This window comes from Triturus cristatus, chromosome 3_2 (assembly GCF_964204655.1).
Source record: "Triturus cristatus chromosome 3_2, aTriCri1.1, whole genome shotgun sequence".
Taxonomy (NCBI): Eukaryota; Metazoa; Chordata; class Amphibia; order Caudata; family Salamandridae; genus Triturus; species Triturus cristatus.
Genome location: NC_140584.1, coordinates 902418424 through 902434709, shown reverse-complemented (window position 1 = coordinate 902434709; position 16286 = coordinate 902418424). Strand labels below are relative to the sequence as shown.

The following is a 16286-nucleotide window of genomic DNA, read 5'->3' as shown; positions in this document are numbered from 1 at the left end:
TCGCACATTTGGCAGCTTGCGCCTGGAATTTTATCGCTTTTGAGATAAGCGTTGCTGATAGCACGCTATCTCAGCGATAAAATTCAGCGTTAGCCGGTGATAATTATCCTCGCTCTAAGCACTCTGAGCGATAATTATCGCTGGCCCTTGCGGATATGCCCCTATATTTGTAAAAAAGCATGCAATGATAGAATCATTTTTAACAATGTTCCGTATTTTATTGCCCACTTGGGCGTAACTATCAGCGTATCTCCATATGAATATACGTTTTAGAACGTAAATGTTTCTTTGAGAGGTATAATATTTGAAGTAAATGAAATAGAATATGGTGCCGATTACTATCCGGTAAAAAAATTCCCCGTACGACTCGTATCCGGTCTTTTTACCGTACGAATCGTACAAGTGCCGTACAAACTGCCAAGTACGATTCGCATGGGAAAAACTCCATACGAATCGCATTGGGAATTATTCCCCACACGTCCTCGGGTCGGAAAATGTGTCCGACACGTCCTCGGACGATTTACCGTACAAATGTGAAAAGTGAAGTCCGACCGCGGAATTACGATCCATCCCGTGCGTCCGATGTTACAACCGTATGGAAAAAACACCGTCCGCACCGAACTCCCATAGCAACCATGGAGACATGTGCCCGCATACGCGCCGACCCCCCCAGCCCCTGTACGTACGCGCCGACCCCCCCGCCCCCGTACGTACGTGTCGAACCCCCCCGTGTATGTACACCCGTGTACGTGTCGTACCCCCGTGTATGTACACCCGTGTACGTGTCGTACCCCCCTTGTATGTACACCCGTGTACGTGTTGAACCCCCCCGTGTATGTACACCCATGTACGTGTCGTACCCCCCGTGTATGTACACCCGTGTACGTGTCGTACCCCCGTGTATGTACACCCGAGTACGAGTCGTACCCCCCGTGTATGTACACCCGTGTACGTGTCGTACCCCCGTGTATGTACACCCGTGTCCGTGTCATACCCCCCCGTGTATGTACACCCGTGTACGTGTCGTACCCCCCGTGTATGTACACCCGTGTACGTGTCGAACCCCCGTGTATGTACACCCGTGTACGTGTCGTACCCCCCGTGTATGTACACCCGTGTACGTGTCGTACCTCCGTGTATGTACACCCGTGTACGTGTCGTACCCCCCGTGTATGTACACCCGTGTACGTGTCATACCCCCCGTGTATGTACACCCATGTACGTGTCGTACCCCCATGTATGTACACCCGTGTACGTGTCGTACCCCCCCGTGTATGTACACCCGTGTACGTTCGAGTCGTACCCCCACCCGTGTATGTACGGTGCGTACCCCCAGCGCGTAGCGCACCGTACATACACGGGTGGGGGTATGACTCGAACGTACACGGGTGTACATACACGGGGGTACGACACGTACACGGGTGTACATACACGGGGGTACGACACATACACGGGTGTACATACACGGGTGGGGGTACGACTCGAATGTACGGGGCGGGGGGGGGCGCGTACATACGGGGGTGGGGGGGTCGGCGCGTACATACGGGGGTGGGGGGGTGGTACGGCGCGTACCGGGCCACCTACTCTGGTCGTTTCGCGCCGTACTTTGCTTTTCCGGCACTTTTTGGGTGCCGTGAAAATATCGCCGTCCGGACTGCTGTCGGTCCGAATCGTACTTCCTGGGTCGTGAAACGCTGCCTGAAAGCGTCCCGACGTCACGTCGCAGCATTCCCGGATCACATTAGTACGTATATTTTCGTCGGTCGGTGTTTTTTACGATTCGTACGGAAATGGTGTTTCCGTGCGAATCGTAATTCCATGTTTGTAAAGTTTTCCGACCGGGTACGAGTCGGACGGAGAAAACACTCCGACCGACGGTTCGTACCTGGTTTTTACCGGATCGTAATCGGCACCTATATATGGGTTGCGTGGCAGCCAAAACGCATCTTATGGGAGCACAGTAGCACTTTATAAAATAAAAAGAGAGATGAGAAGCACCCACTGGATGGTGGCTTTTTTTAGCGTTAATATGTTTTAACCTGGAGAATGATACACAGAGGTTGCTGACTACGGTGACAGCCAATACAAGCTTGGTGAAAAATAATATATACATATAAATGATTTTAGGTTTCGTGAACATGATGTTAGTTTGAATTCAATATTTAATTATAATGACGATGAAATAAGTTCCATTTAAGTGGTTATATTCTGGTTTTGACGAGATAACTTATTGTGGTTTACTAATAGAGATTATAAACACATTATTGTCTTAAGTACGAACTTGTAACTATTAGCATGCACTAAAAGTCTGTTATTTATATCTATGAGCATTGCCTATTTGTTTCGAGCACTGGTGGTGGTTGTTCGCTATTTAAATGACAAAATTATGGCGGCTAGTCATGTGATGAAGACCGCGCTTTGGCGGTCTAAACGCATCATGGCAGGCACTAGCCTGGAATAGACTAAGTGCACACAAAACAATAAAGCACTTTTTAAATATATATATGCAATAATGCACTTTAAAATACTTATGAAAGAAATTATAGATATTTGGTCAACAAAGGAAATCCATGCGATATGGCCCTGATGATTATTAATAGTGCTTTCAGTCTTTTTTTGCCCCTACAATTCCTAAATTTCCATTGCATCAATAGATATACCTATGTATCAATTGAATTAACGATTTTTGTAACAATTCCTATACCAAGGGTTTACAAACTCTTAAATGTGTAATTGATCTTCCATATTCATTAGGTATATATGAGCTACATATTGTTCCTGAACTCCACCTTGATTCATAGTTAGGCTTCTGCTCATGTACTACTGCATTCCACTGCCATAGAACCTTGAATCCCCATTCATTGCGGCAGGATTCGTAGGAGGTCACATTTGTGTTGGAACAGAGGCTGATATGGCCCCAGCTATTTAGTTCACTTTAGGGGTGGTGCAAGATTTATGGACACAGTACTTCAAGACCAATGTCTGTTGTTTTTCAGGTACCATACAGTATGGGCAATGCTGTCAGTGTTCGAGTGGGCAATGCATTGGGAGCTGGAAATGAAGACCAGGCAAAGAGATCTTCAACCGTTGCTTTGCTAAGCTCAGGTAGGTGTGTGCTCTTGTACAGTTCTCACACACACATACCTTTTCAGCACATATATCAGCTGAAAACACAAATTATTTTCAGATAGAGTTAAGGTTAACGTTAAAACAAATGCAGACACTGAGGCTGATTCACAGAAGCATTTATGCGTATGGGAAGTAGTACTGCAGGAGTACTCTTTAAATACTCCTTCTTGTATCGGTCCTGAAACATCCAACTCCCTTTTGGAAATAGTACAGAGAGGGCACAGTAATTTTAATTTTCTGCTTATATTCATTTTAAATGATTGTACCCTGAAGCTCAACGTTTCTGCTCATTCATGGAAAGAAAAATTCTGTACACCAGACGTTGGTGTAGTCCTTTCAAGTGCTTTAATGATCAATTCTCAGTAATGTGGCAGGCTCACACAATGAGCCTTACTCAAAGGCTCATTGCATAAGAGCGGAAAGGATCTGTGGAGGATCTACCATGCTGACAGATCTCGAGATCTGATTGGCTGACACCACATCAGCAAAGATGTGGCGGCAGCCATCTCAGGGCTCAGGGACTCAGTCCTCTGTCCTGAAAAAGAGCAAAGAAAAAGATATAGGGTGCAGGCTAGGGATTCCCTGCCTCCATAGGCCTGATGGGGGAGTCCTAGAGAAAACACCCAGTTCAAAACCAAGTTAAAAATAAAAAACATTAAATTCGAGTAGGAGGGAGGAGCCTAGCGCGCAACCAAGATGGCCGCGTAGGCTTGTGGCTCCCGGGGGCCTCCGCAACCTCCCACGTCTATCCTGTCATAATCCTGTTTTTTTCGATGGGCTTTTGTTTATGATCTTGCGCTAAGGTGCCACTCGTTTTCCAAATCGAAATTGGACTCCGGGAACCGGATTGGTGGTGATCTGAAGTTTGCGGCCTTCTCCGGCCTTGGTCCCGAACTCGAGTTGGTGAGGTGCCCGGGTGCGAAGTGAACAACAGCGGCATGCCAGGCTGGGCCTGCCCCGGACCCCGTGCTTTCACTTTCGGTTTCGAGTTGATCTGCGGAAACTGACGTCGGGACTTTGGGTGAGCAGCGCCGAGGACGGAGTGCATAGCCTGATTCTTGAACTGTAAACGGGCCTATTTCAGTTGGTGGCCCGGATCTCCTGCACTTGTCGCCTGGCCTTCCTCCGGGTGCTGGAGGGTGCTGACCTTGGTGGTCGCTGACGATGGCGGCGAGAGTGGACGGCGATAAGCTGAAACCCAAGTCTACCCGGAGGGGAGCCTATTCCCAGGCCAACAACATGGACCGCTATGCGCAGCCAAAGGGATCCCCAAGTGGATCACGTAAATCGCCTGAGCCGCCCAAGGAGGCCTCGGGCGCATCATCCGAATTGACTCTGCTGGATGTCATGGGGGCCATTGAGGAGATGAAGGCGACTGTGAACCAGCAATTTGATACCTTGGCTAATAAATTGGACTCGGTGTTGATTGATGTCACTTTGGTCAGAGCGGACCTGTCCAAAACAAATGACCGGGTCGACTCATTGACTCAAGCGGACGACGGTGCGGAGGTTGCAGCTCACCAGTGACCTGACTGATCGTCGCCTTGAGGACTCCGAAAGCAGGGCCAGGCGGAATAATGTCCGTATTATCGGGGTGCCCGAACGATCGGAGGAGTCTGCTGTGGATCTCTTTGTGGAGGATCTAGTGGTGACTCATCTAGCACCCAAGGGGCTGAGCAAGTTCTTCGCTGTGGAACGGGCCCACAGGATTCCAGGGGGTGCGCCTAAGGTCGGTGCCCCCCCGCGGCCTATCATTGCCCGACTTTTTAATTTTCGGGATAGAGATGCTATCCTTCAGGCATCGAGGGTGGCTGGGCCATTAAAATTTGAGAACTCTAATGTTAGCTTTTACCCAGACTTCACGCAAGCGGTTCAAAAGCAACGGATGGGATTCTCGGCCATCAAACGGCGCTTGAGAGACATGGAGCTGAAATATGCGATGCTATTCCCGGCTAGGCTGCGGGTCGAGTTAGAGGGTCGCTCACATTTCTTCGATCGGCCGGAGGCGGTGGGAGAGTGGCTGGATGCCCTACCCAGGGGTCGAGGTCGGGAAGGTCGGATGGCGGAGAGGGGAGAGGGTTTGACGGAGTAGGAATGGAACTGTGATCCTGGCGATGGACTGGACTGGTAACGTTTTGCACCTGTGGCTGCACTGGACTCCAGTTTGTAACTCTTTGCCCCTTGGTATTTGGAGGTTGCGGGGGGCTTGCTGGGGCCCTTTCCTCCTTCTGGGGTTTTTCTTGTCCTTTCTGTAGTGAGTTTCATATTGGGGTGACAGGCACACTGCATGTTGGGGGGGCTGTTTGGGCTCACGCAGGGGTGCAGGGAGGGGGGAGTTTTGTTGGGGTTGATGGGGTGGGGTTGGGGTTTGTCTGTTTGTTTCACAAGGTGGGGTAATGTTTTCTGTTGTGCTATTATGATTGTGCTCTCCGGGAGGGGGATCGTTTGTGCTGGGAGGGATGGGGGGTAAGGGGTTGAGACTTCTTTCCTGGAATGTGAATGGGCTGGGGGACAGGATAAAGCGGGGGGTGGTCCTGCAGTTCTTGAAACGTATTTCGCCTGACATTGTGTTTCTGCAGGAAACGCACCTCATAGGGAACTCTTTCCATGCCATGAACAGACGAGGATATCGCCTTCTGGCCCATTCTGGTTTCACCTCTGGCTCGAGGGGAGTGGGCATTTTAGTCAGGACCTCTCTCCCGTTGGTGGTGGATGAGGTGCTCCACGACGACAGAGGGTGCTACACTGCGCTGGTGGGGAGGTGGGAGGGTAAGTTGATTTCGCTGGTCACGGTCTACGTGCCGCCGGGCCTGCAGACGTCCACCTTTGCTGATTTGGGGCGCCTGCTACTTGGGCTTCCGGGGGGGGTTTGGTCTTGGGGGGGATTTTAACGCTGTGGTTTCTGGAGTTGAGGATCGACACCCCCCTAGGGACCTCCCTCGGGCCCAGAACTGGCGGGGGGCTTTCTGGATACCCTGGGACTGATAGATTGCTGGCGGTTGAAACACCCTGGACAAGCGCAATATACCTTCCACTCCGGGGCCCACGGTAGTCTTTCGAGGCTTGACAATATGCTAGTGCCTGCGGCCCAAGCTGGGATGATCGGGGAGGTGCGACACTTGGCCCGGGGTATATCTGATCACTCCCCTCTTTTGCTACACCTAGATATCGCCTTGGGGGCGGAGGGGAGGGTGGCACCGATCAACCCCTGGTACCTACGAAACCCCACGATCCGTGCAGACCTGGTTAAGTCCCTGGAACACTATTTTAACGACAACGTGGGGTCGGTGTCTTCCGCCATCTCCCTTTGGGAGGCCTTTAAGACGGTGCTCCGGGGTCAGGCTTTGTCTCTCATTTCCCATACCAAAAAATGCGAGGCAAAGGAGGTGGTTCGACTAGAAAATGAGATCACCGAGTTGGAGATTGATTTGGAGCAAGGTGTTACAGATGACAGACTGCATGTCTGGGGCTTAAGCAGGCCGACTACAAGGCGCTGGTTACTGAATCTGCTAAGAGTATGAGCAGGGAGCAACAGGGGCGTTTGTACGATATGGGTGATAAGGCCGGGAAGTTGATTGCCTGGTTGGATAAGAAGGAGAGAGCGAGTCGAGTGGTGCCGGATGTTGAGAGGGTGGATGGTGTGCGTGTGACGGACCCAGGTGATATTGTTGATTGCTTTGCGGAGTATTTTCACGGGGTTTACTCTCCGGTCTCTGAGCGATCGGAGGAAGACTCTCGACTGCTGCTTCAAGACATTGCTCTGCCATCTCTATCTGATGAGGATAAAGTATTGATGGATGCGGCCCCGTCGCCGGATGAGATTGCTTTGGCCATTCGCTCTATTTCCTCTGGTAAGGCCATGGGTCCTAATGGCCTTCCCATCGAATTATATAAGTTGCGCCCAGATAAGATTGCGCCGTATCTCCGGGACATGTTCCTTGAGGCACAGGCGGCGGGCTCCCTCCCCCCTGACCAACGTCTTGCTACTATTGTTGTTATCCATAAGGAAGGGAAGCCGCCGGTTCGGTGTACTTCTTACAGGCCTATCTCTTTGTTAAACGCGGAGCCCAAAATCCTTGCCAAGGTACTGGCCAATCGCCTGATCCGGGTTGTGGGCGACCTGATTCATCAGGATCAATCCGGTTTTATACCCCATCGCAATACCGCTTTGAACCTGCGGCGACTGCATGGCGTCCTCGCCAGAGCGCCATTCATCCGTCAGCCGGCCATTTTGGCGTCCCTGGACGCTACCATGGCGTTTGACACCTTGGAATGGCCGTATATTTGGGCAGCATTGGCGAAGTTTGGGTTTGGCCCGGGGTTTATCGGTTGGGTGAAATTGCTTTATGATAACCCACTGGCACAGGTGGTGGTCAACGGACGGGTGTCGGCTCCCTTTGTTTTGGGTAGGGGCACCCGACAGGGATGCCCGCTGTCGCCTCTTCTCTTTGCGCTTTGTTTGGAGCCCCTTGCGGAGTGGCTGCGGTGGCACCCCTCGATGCGTGGCCTTAGATGGACGCCGGAATACGAGGATCGTGTCTCCCTATATGCGGACGATATCCTCTTGTATCTTGCATCTCCGCGCAAATCGCTTATTGTATTGGTGGATGTGTTGAGCTCCTTTGGTCGCAACTCCGGATTGGTCATTAACTGGGCTAAGTCTTGCGTGTACGTTCTCTCTGGGGAGGCCCCCCCCCTTCCGCGGGGGTGCCCTATCCAGGTTGCGCAGTCGGGGTTCAAGTATTTGGGAATCTTTATAACCCTGGACCCGGTGGCCCGGTATGAACGGAATCTTCTCCCCCCCCTTCAGCGCCTAAGGGCGGATGTGGCGAGTTGGCGGCGGTTGCCGCTCTCGCCGCTCGGCCGGGCGGCGTTGTTCAAAATGATGTCGCTGCCACGCTTTTTGTACGCCCTACAGAACACTATGGACGTAGTGCCGGCCCGCTATTTTCGGGAGGTGGAGTGTCTTCAGCGTCGATTGTTTTGGGATGGGCGGCCGCGGATTGCTCTTGCCAAACTAACCCTCCCGTGGTATGATGGGGGGGTCGCTCTCCCTGACATTAAACGATATTATTGGGCCTCCCAGTTGGCTGCTGTCAATCACGGGATGTATGGGCCTGCTTTGAACCCGGCTTTTGAGATGGACAAATTGTTATTGCCAAGCGGGGATTATACTCGAGCACTATACTCGGGTTCCCTTGATGCGTGATTGACAGGCCCGACGCGGGTCGCGGTGCAGGTGTGGCATGCAGCAAATGCGGCGATGGGGTGGAGGGATCGCTTGACTCGGGCAACTCCATTGTACACTTCCCAGCGGTTGGGTTATCTGTGTACTACGAAAGGCTTTGAGAAATGGGATATGATTGGTATCAGCAAGGTAGGGGATCTCTGGACGAAAGGGAAATTTAAGACGTTCGACATGCTGAAAACTGAATATCAGTTGAGCGATAGGGAATACTTTCGGTATGCTCAGGTTCATCATGCCTTGTGTTCCGTGTTCCCGGACGTGGCGGCTATTCCAGAGTCCTCCCCGTTGGAAGACAGAGTATTGGACGGCTATGTGCCGGATAGCACCATTTCGCTGATTTATAAGAAGCTTATCAATGATCGAATGGGTTTGCTGACCTCATTGCGGGAGACATGGACCGCTGACGGTTTGGAACTTGACGACGAGGATTGGGTGTCAGCGGTGGCCTCCCCGAAGGAGGTGGCTATCCCGGCCCGCTTGCGTTTCGTCCAGCTCAAGATACTTCATAGAGTGTACGTCACGGGGCCTGGTTTGATGCGTATGGGGTATTCGGTGGATGGTCTGTGTAAGCGAGGCTGTGGACTACTGGGTACTTTCCTCCATATCCTGTGGGAGTGTCCGGAGGTGACTCGGTTTTGGTGTAGAGTGCATGCGGTGTTAGAAGAAGTCACGCATGTTGCTTTGTTGCCGGAGGCACGGAGATGTTTGCTGAATGTCTGGGAGCCGACTGATTACAATGTGATGCAGACGCAATGGGTGACTCTGGGCTATATGGTAGCGAAGCGTGACATTGCACAATTGTGGGGCTCCCAGAGGCCACCAACGGTCTCAGCGTGGAAGGAACACATGGACTGGTGTATGTTCAGAGAGAAAACGGTGTATGTGGCGAGAGGCAAGCCTGGGAAGTGGATTAAGGTGTGGGGTCCCTGGAACTCCTATCGTGGAGGTATTTGCGCCCCGCCCCAGACGCGTGAGATGGATGCTGCTCTGTCTCCCTAGCCCGCGCATTCCTATATGCTCCTGCGACATGCAAATTTGGTTTCTTCTGCCTTGCCCCCCCCCCCTCTGTCTCCCCGGGTTTGTTTACTCCTTCGATACGAGGAGCACATATTACTGCCATTAACCTCCTCTGCCTTGTGGGTGTGATGTTTTTCGTTTTCTCAAAAATATGAAACCTTTCTTTGCTTGTTTATGGACTGCGGCTGCGGCCGGCTGAGTTGATTAGCACTCCAGTAGCTCTCTTATTGCTTCATCGATGTGATTGTTAAGCTGTGTCTAGGTTTACACTGTGCATTAGCGGCCGGCCTGTTGGTTGTAGGCCCATACTTGTATGTCTCTGAAACTGTAATAAAGGTTTTTCAAAAAAAAAAAACAAATTCGAGTAGGAGTTGTGTCAACATTTTAAAAAAAGCACATTAAAAAAAATATCCCCAAGTGGGCCATGGCCTGGTGGGATAGCAACATTTATTTAGTAGGGAAGGGAATGTGAAGATGTCAGTCCCAAGGGACCCCATCCCCTGGGGCCAATACATGTAACATACGAAGGGGGGTGGACCCTCTCTCTTATTCTCTTTGAGGCCAGAGGAACCCCATCTACTGGGGTCTTATTTCATATATAGAGGAGGAGAGTATGGCCCCCTTTCCTAAGCCTGCAAGATGCCATGGCCTCTATCCCTTGGGACGTTTATCAAAAAAAGAGCAGGGGTATGCTGCCACCCTCCACAAACCTGCAAGAGGCCCTGATGAACCCCTCAATCAACACATTGAGGGCAGGGGCATGAGGGACCTCTCCTGAGCTACTCTGTGGCCCCAGGACCCCTTCCCACAGGGCCAGCTCTGTTGCAGCTGCCCTCCCCAAGCCTCCTGGAGGTCCCATGGGCCCCACTCGTGGGGCTGACTTTTAAATTCAGTGGAGGTCCTCTTAACAGGCCTTAGAGAGACCCAGGGGCCCCATCTACCTGAGTCAGTGTTTTGTTGGAGTTAGTGTTGGGTCTTCTGGAGCAGAAGATTGGGCACTGGTACCCCATTGCATGGTGCCCGATCAAAGCAGTTCCCTGTCTGGTAGAGTTTGAGCAGGGAATACAAAAGTAATTCTCTGCCCGCACTCTACTGAACAGGGAACACAACTTTGCTCCCTCCCATCGGGATCACTAAAAAATGCTGCTCCAGCCCAGGTGAGAGCAAAGGAGCTAGCTGGGGAGCTGGCAGTGGCTGTCATCAATGATGTCATTTGAGATGTCATCAGTGATGTCAACAATGATGTCATTGATCATGCCATAGGTGATGCAATATGTGAGGGCATAAGCAGTGCATGGTAGGGGCACAAGTTAGAGTTAGCACAGGGAATTATAACTGACAATTATAACTGACAAATTCTAGTGATTTTTATTATTTAAAATAGAACTCTTTGACTCACATTTGCCACATAACTATAAGGTCCCTTTAACCTTTAAGCTTTTCCAGTAAAAACCTTTACTTTTTTTATCTTTTAAGAAAAAAGCAAGTATTTATGTACATCTAACTATAACACCTCTGTTTCAGTAAATTTCAAGTGTTCTTTTTTATATTAAGTAATAATTTAGTATGTACGGTGCAGTTAACTAGTCAAATAGTTTTTATTTCTTTAAATAAACATTTGAAAGGGTTTTGTCTATAAATGTCAATAGCAGGGGTTTTAATTTTCTTTACATTTTTCTAAACAAAATAACAATTAAAGAATGTTTATGAACTAGAAAAAATTAATTTTTAGCTATGGATAAATGTTGATGTCAAATGCCTAGTAATGTGGTCCCCATGTGCTTGAACTTCTGATTCTGAGGACCATGGTGGATCTGCGAATCCAGAATCTTTTTGACTGAATGAATGAACACATTTGTAGAGCGCACAGCTACTCAAAAAGAGTGTCCTGGCGCTGGTTGGTTCATGCATACAGGACCAGTAAGCATGTCTAGCCTTGGAAAAGCCAGGCTTTGAGGTGTTTCTTGAAGGCTGTCAAGTCTGTTATGGCTCCAACAGCAACCGGACATTGGTTCCACGCTTGAGCTCCCAAGGACACCAATGTTCTGCCCACCAAGTGGGCCAGGTGTACTCTGGGGATGCAGGCGAATCCTAAAGAGGAGGACCGCAGGGATCTGGCAGGTGTGTAAAGACTTACTGTCCTATTGAGATAGCCTGCACCCTTACCGTGGAGGGCTTTAAAGAATATTACCAGGACCTTAAACTTGATCCTCTCTTTCATCGAAGCCAGTTTAATACTTTAAAATGAGGGCTATGTTCGCCTTGGATTTAAGCCTGAGGACCAATCTGGCTGCGGCATTTTGGATCACAATTCCCATTGAAAGAGATGAGTTGATCACCTTGTTCACAGTGGGATTTACAGTGGAGGCCACAGGGGCTAATAGTTTTGCTGGACACGCATCCACTGGAGAGCCAGACTAAACGCCTTTGAGAATCTCAAGCGATGCCTCCAGCTGTAGAGAAGGAAACTGCAAGAGCTCCGGGGGTTGCCGGGCGCTGCCCTCACTGCCCAGGTACTGTCGTAGAGCAGAGTCCTCCAAGATTTCCTCAAAAAAGGATTGCTGGATTGCAACAGTCTTACTGTGGAGGAATGAGGCCAGCTAATAGGTCCATTCAGCAGAGTGTGGAGACTCCTTAGCAGCGGCCTTGGGAGCAGTAAACAACTTTGTGATCTTAAAAATCTCTTTTCCCTTGTTGCTTGGGGTCTGGATCTTAAACTACAAATAACTCTTTTTGGCCTCCTTAACCTGCAGATAATAGGATTTTAAAGCTGCTTTATAAACCTGTTTGCCCTCAGGTTCCTAGAGTTTCTTCCACTCCCTTTCTAAGTGTAGCTTTTGCTAGATCTCAAAGTCTCATTAAACCAAGGGGCAGAAGTACAGGATTTACTAGAAATGCAGGTGGTCAGAGGAGCTACCTCATTGATGTTGGACCTGAGACATGATTCGAGAGCGAGAGCATTTACTTTTGGGTATTCAGATAAGACATACACCAAACTACAATATCATGTGTCCATTAGTGGTTTTATCTTTGTTTCCCAAACTTTTTATGGATCCACTGACCCATCATGCCAGACCTGAGAATACACCACAGATCTGATGACACAACCAAAGAATCTTTGGAGTGCTATTAAAAGGCAGGAATTAAAAATGGATCCAAAAGGGCAAAGACACCAGGAGGAGGAAGAGGATGACTAACCTCCAAAGTAAAAGGAATTCCTTGCGTGGAAACGTTTCCCAATTCATTCTGAAGAGAAGAAAGTGGTAGCAAAAATATTTGTAATAAGAAGTTTGCCTGGGGCACCGACAAGAAATATCCTTATGGAACACTGAGCATGTGGAAGACATATGTACCATCCATATTAAGCACCTTGATAGGGCCTTGAAAGATCAGGATGCTGCTGATGCATCAACGTCCACTGCAGAACCATCCTTAGCACCTGGTGACAGAGTGCCATGGAGTGTCTCCCAGGGACTTACATCCAGCTTGCAAAACTCAAAAAGACTGTCACATTCTGATCTGAATGCACCAAGGTAATGTGGGAGCAGTTACTACCAGACTCTGCCAGCATTCACAAAGGATGTTGAAGATCACAACTTTTAAGAAGCTTTTTTTTAAGTTTACAAACTCAAAGTTATAATACCCTTTTTCCCATTTTGTTACCCCTGTTAATGAAAAGCAACAATAACCATGTGGATGCACACTAAACAGGTGCAGCGATGTGGTGCTAGTGCAAAGGCAATCCCATCTGCACCTGGACAGAGGAGACACAGTGGCCCTCATCCACCTGGACGTCTCAGCAGTATTTGACTGAGACCCCCACCCCATTCTCATCCAGTGTCTACACAACATTGGAATCCAAAGTCAAGCATTTTGATGAATCTGCTCCTTCCTCACTGGAAAGACCCAGTGAGCCAGCCTGGTACTTTAGACCATGGGCATCTGTGATCTCATCTGCAGAGTTCTGAAAGGATCCTCCCTGAGCTTGACTCTCAATGCATATATGATCCCTCTAGCCAGCATCATCTGCTCTCACAACATAAATATTCTCTCTACCAATAACAAGCAACTCATTCTATCCCTCATGGACAAGAGGCTTGGTACCCTGATCAAGTTCAATTCTAAACACTGGCAACCGAAATCATGATCTTTGGGAAGAGCACATCACTGTTGTACTCCTGGGGTCAATCAGGGCTAGGTCCGACACCCACCACCCATGCCAAGAACATTGGGGTAATTATCAACAGGTAACTCCACTTGACAACCCATGTTAATGCTATCACCGCCTCATGCTTCCATACCTTGAAGATGTCAAGGAAGATTGTCAAATGGCTCCCTATCAGCAGCCTTAAAGCGGTCATGCTCGCCCTGGTCACAAGCAAGCTGGATTATAGGAACACCATCTATGCCGCTACCTACAAAAAACTCACCTGAAAGCTGCAGACCATTCAGAGCGCAGTGGCCAGAATCACCCTCAAGCTTTCATGCTGCATTCACATCACACCGCAACTGAAGGAGCTCCACTGGATTCCCTATTCACAAACTGGCACAAACTCCTTAGCCACACTTTCAAGCCACTACGCTGTCCCAGCATACCTCAACATTCACATCTGATTCACAAACCTTACAGGCGCCTCAGCTCATCCAGACTCCTACTTGCACACATCCTATGCATATGGAAAACCAGATCAAGCCTTTTCCTACATCGCTCCTAAAGCGTGGAATGACCTACCACTGCACATTAAAGTCCTCTCCTCAATTCTTGAATTCCACAAGAATGGCCTGGCTTTTTGAGTAGTGCCACTAGGCCTTAGGTGTGGCTATACCCACACCTGTTCAGTAGCAGGATAACCTCCCAGGTGATAATGCATAACATAATATAACATACCATAACATAACAAAACATAACATAGCATAAATGTTTTTTAAAGATTGTTTTTTTCAGAACCATTTTTTTGTTTATTATTACATGTTGTTTGTTACTGTGTGACTGTTTGGGACTATTAGTGTTTTATATCTGTATGTGTATCTGTGTGTGTTAGTGTAGATGAGGTTGAGTTAGAGAATCTCAAGGATGTGTGTGCATCTGTGGGTATGCAGTAGAGTGAATGTGGGGGTGAGTGTGAGAAACCTGTGAGTGTGTGAGGATATGTGTGAGTGACCATATCTGTGTGTGTATATGTCTGGCTGTGTGTGTGACTGAGTGTGTTTGGCTGTATGTGGGTATAGTGGTATGTGTGTATGTGTAATTAAGACCTCCGACCCTCGGTCTATGTCCACTCTCTCCCCGCAGCTCCGCTGTGCCGTCTCTTGCCTCCAGATCCCCGACCCCTTCCTTGGGAGGTTCGAGACTGCTGCCAGCTCCTGCGCCTGCTACCCGCCCTAACTGGGACCAGACTGCCTGCAACCACCGTAACCTTTCTCAGCCTTTTTTTCCCTTAATCTTTCCCTGTTGTGCCACTGTTATTGTGCCCATCTGTGTCTTACTCTAATTCCACCACTGCTTTTATTTTCTCGTGCCAGCCTGTTCCTTTTCGGGCTGCTGCCCCTGCGGCCCCTCCCCCCTGGAACCCATCCCTGGAATTCCCTCCCAGAATTCCCCTGCTCCCGCCTCCCAGCCTCTCCTCCCTCCCCTACTTAATGGCGGCCACTGTGGGGGAGAGCGAGTAAGACGTCCGACCCTTGGTCTAGGTCCACTCTCTCCGCGCAGCTCTGCTGTGCTGTCTCTTGCCTCCAAACCCCAACCTCCTCCTTGAGAGGTTTGAGGCTGCTGCCGCTCCTGCGCCTGCTCCAACTGGGACCAGACTGCCTGCAACCACATGTAACTTTTCTCATTTTAGAAGGTGCAGTGGTATAATTCTAGGTAAAATAGCGCTGCAAGGATAAGTAGCACACCGAATTCTGTAATTCAGACAAAATTATATGGACGGTGCTACAAGGTGAGAAGAACCACCAGCCTCCCCAAATTCGTGGTTGAAACCAACATAAACAGAAAAACAATCCTCAGCACACGTCTTTGCAGTAATACGCAAATATCCAATTTGATTTAGTCACGCATACATGATACATAGAATTTTTCGAGCTTGGTTTCTTTTCTTTATTCTTTTTGTTCTTGCATCAGCCAACACATGTTTCGTCGCACATGAGGGAAATCGTTCCCGCGACTTTCTCAAGGCTTACAAGAGTCCACAATGTTCCTTTATCAGTGGTGATAATTCCAACCCACTGGGAATTTATAATGTATGTTCTGTTGTCCACGTTGCATATACCGTGGATCTTCGTCAAGTATAAAACCTAGAGGACGTGTAGGTCCCCACCTCTACTCTGTATCCTCAGACATTTTTTTCTTAATGTTTCCCTATTGTGCCACTGTTATTGTGCCCATCTGAGTCTTGCTCTAATTAAACAACTGTTTTTATTTTCTTGTGCCTGCCTGTTCCTTTCGCTGCTGCTGCTCCTGTGGCCGCTCCTCCCCAGAATTCCCCCCGGGAATAACCCCCCGGAATTCCACCACTCCCGCCTCCCAGCCTCTCCTCCCTCCCACCTCCCCTATTTAATGCCGGCCACTGCGTGGTCGCATGCAGCGGACACGCCCTGCGCGGCAAAGGCAAGCCCGCCTGCGCCTGTCCGTGACCCAACCGCAGCCAGCGCTGGAAACCTTGCACCTTCCACTACCCATCGCTACAACACCGCCACCCTCATCGCACTCAACCCTGGAAGACTTAGAGAATGCCAACAGGCCTCTCCGAACATGACCCATGGCCAGTTCTCCTGCCTCCACTGCCGCCAGACCCTCACCGCCATCCCGGCCTCCAACACTGCTGACGCCATCACTGGCAACACCCCAAAATGCATCCTCCTCAATGTACGCTCCGTACACAAACACGCCATG

General features: G+C 49.5%; 1 protein-coding gene across 1 annotated transcript in view; it reads left to right on the top strand.

The window, feature by feature from the left end:
- LOC146858423 (multidrug and toxin extrusion protein 2-like) overlaps nucleotides 1-16286 on the top strand; it is a 1295341-nt gene that overhangs the window by 840408 nt on the left and 438647 nt on the right. Inside the window, exon 11 of the mRNA XM_085649342.1 lies at nucleotides 2997-3105. Coding sequence (XP_085505468.1) covers nucleotides 2997-3105 — 109 coding nt within the window. The remainder of the gene's footprint in view (nucleotides 1-2996; nucleotides 3106-16286) is intronic.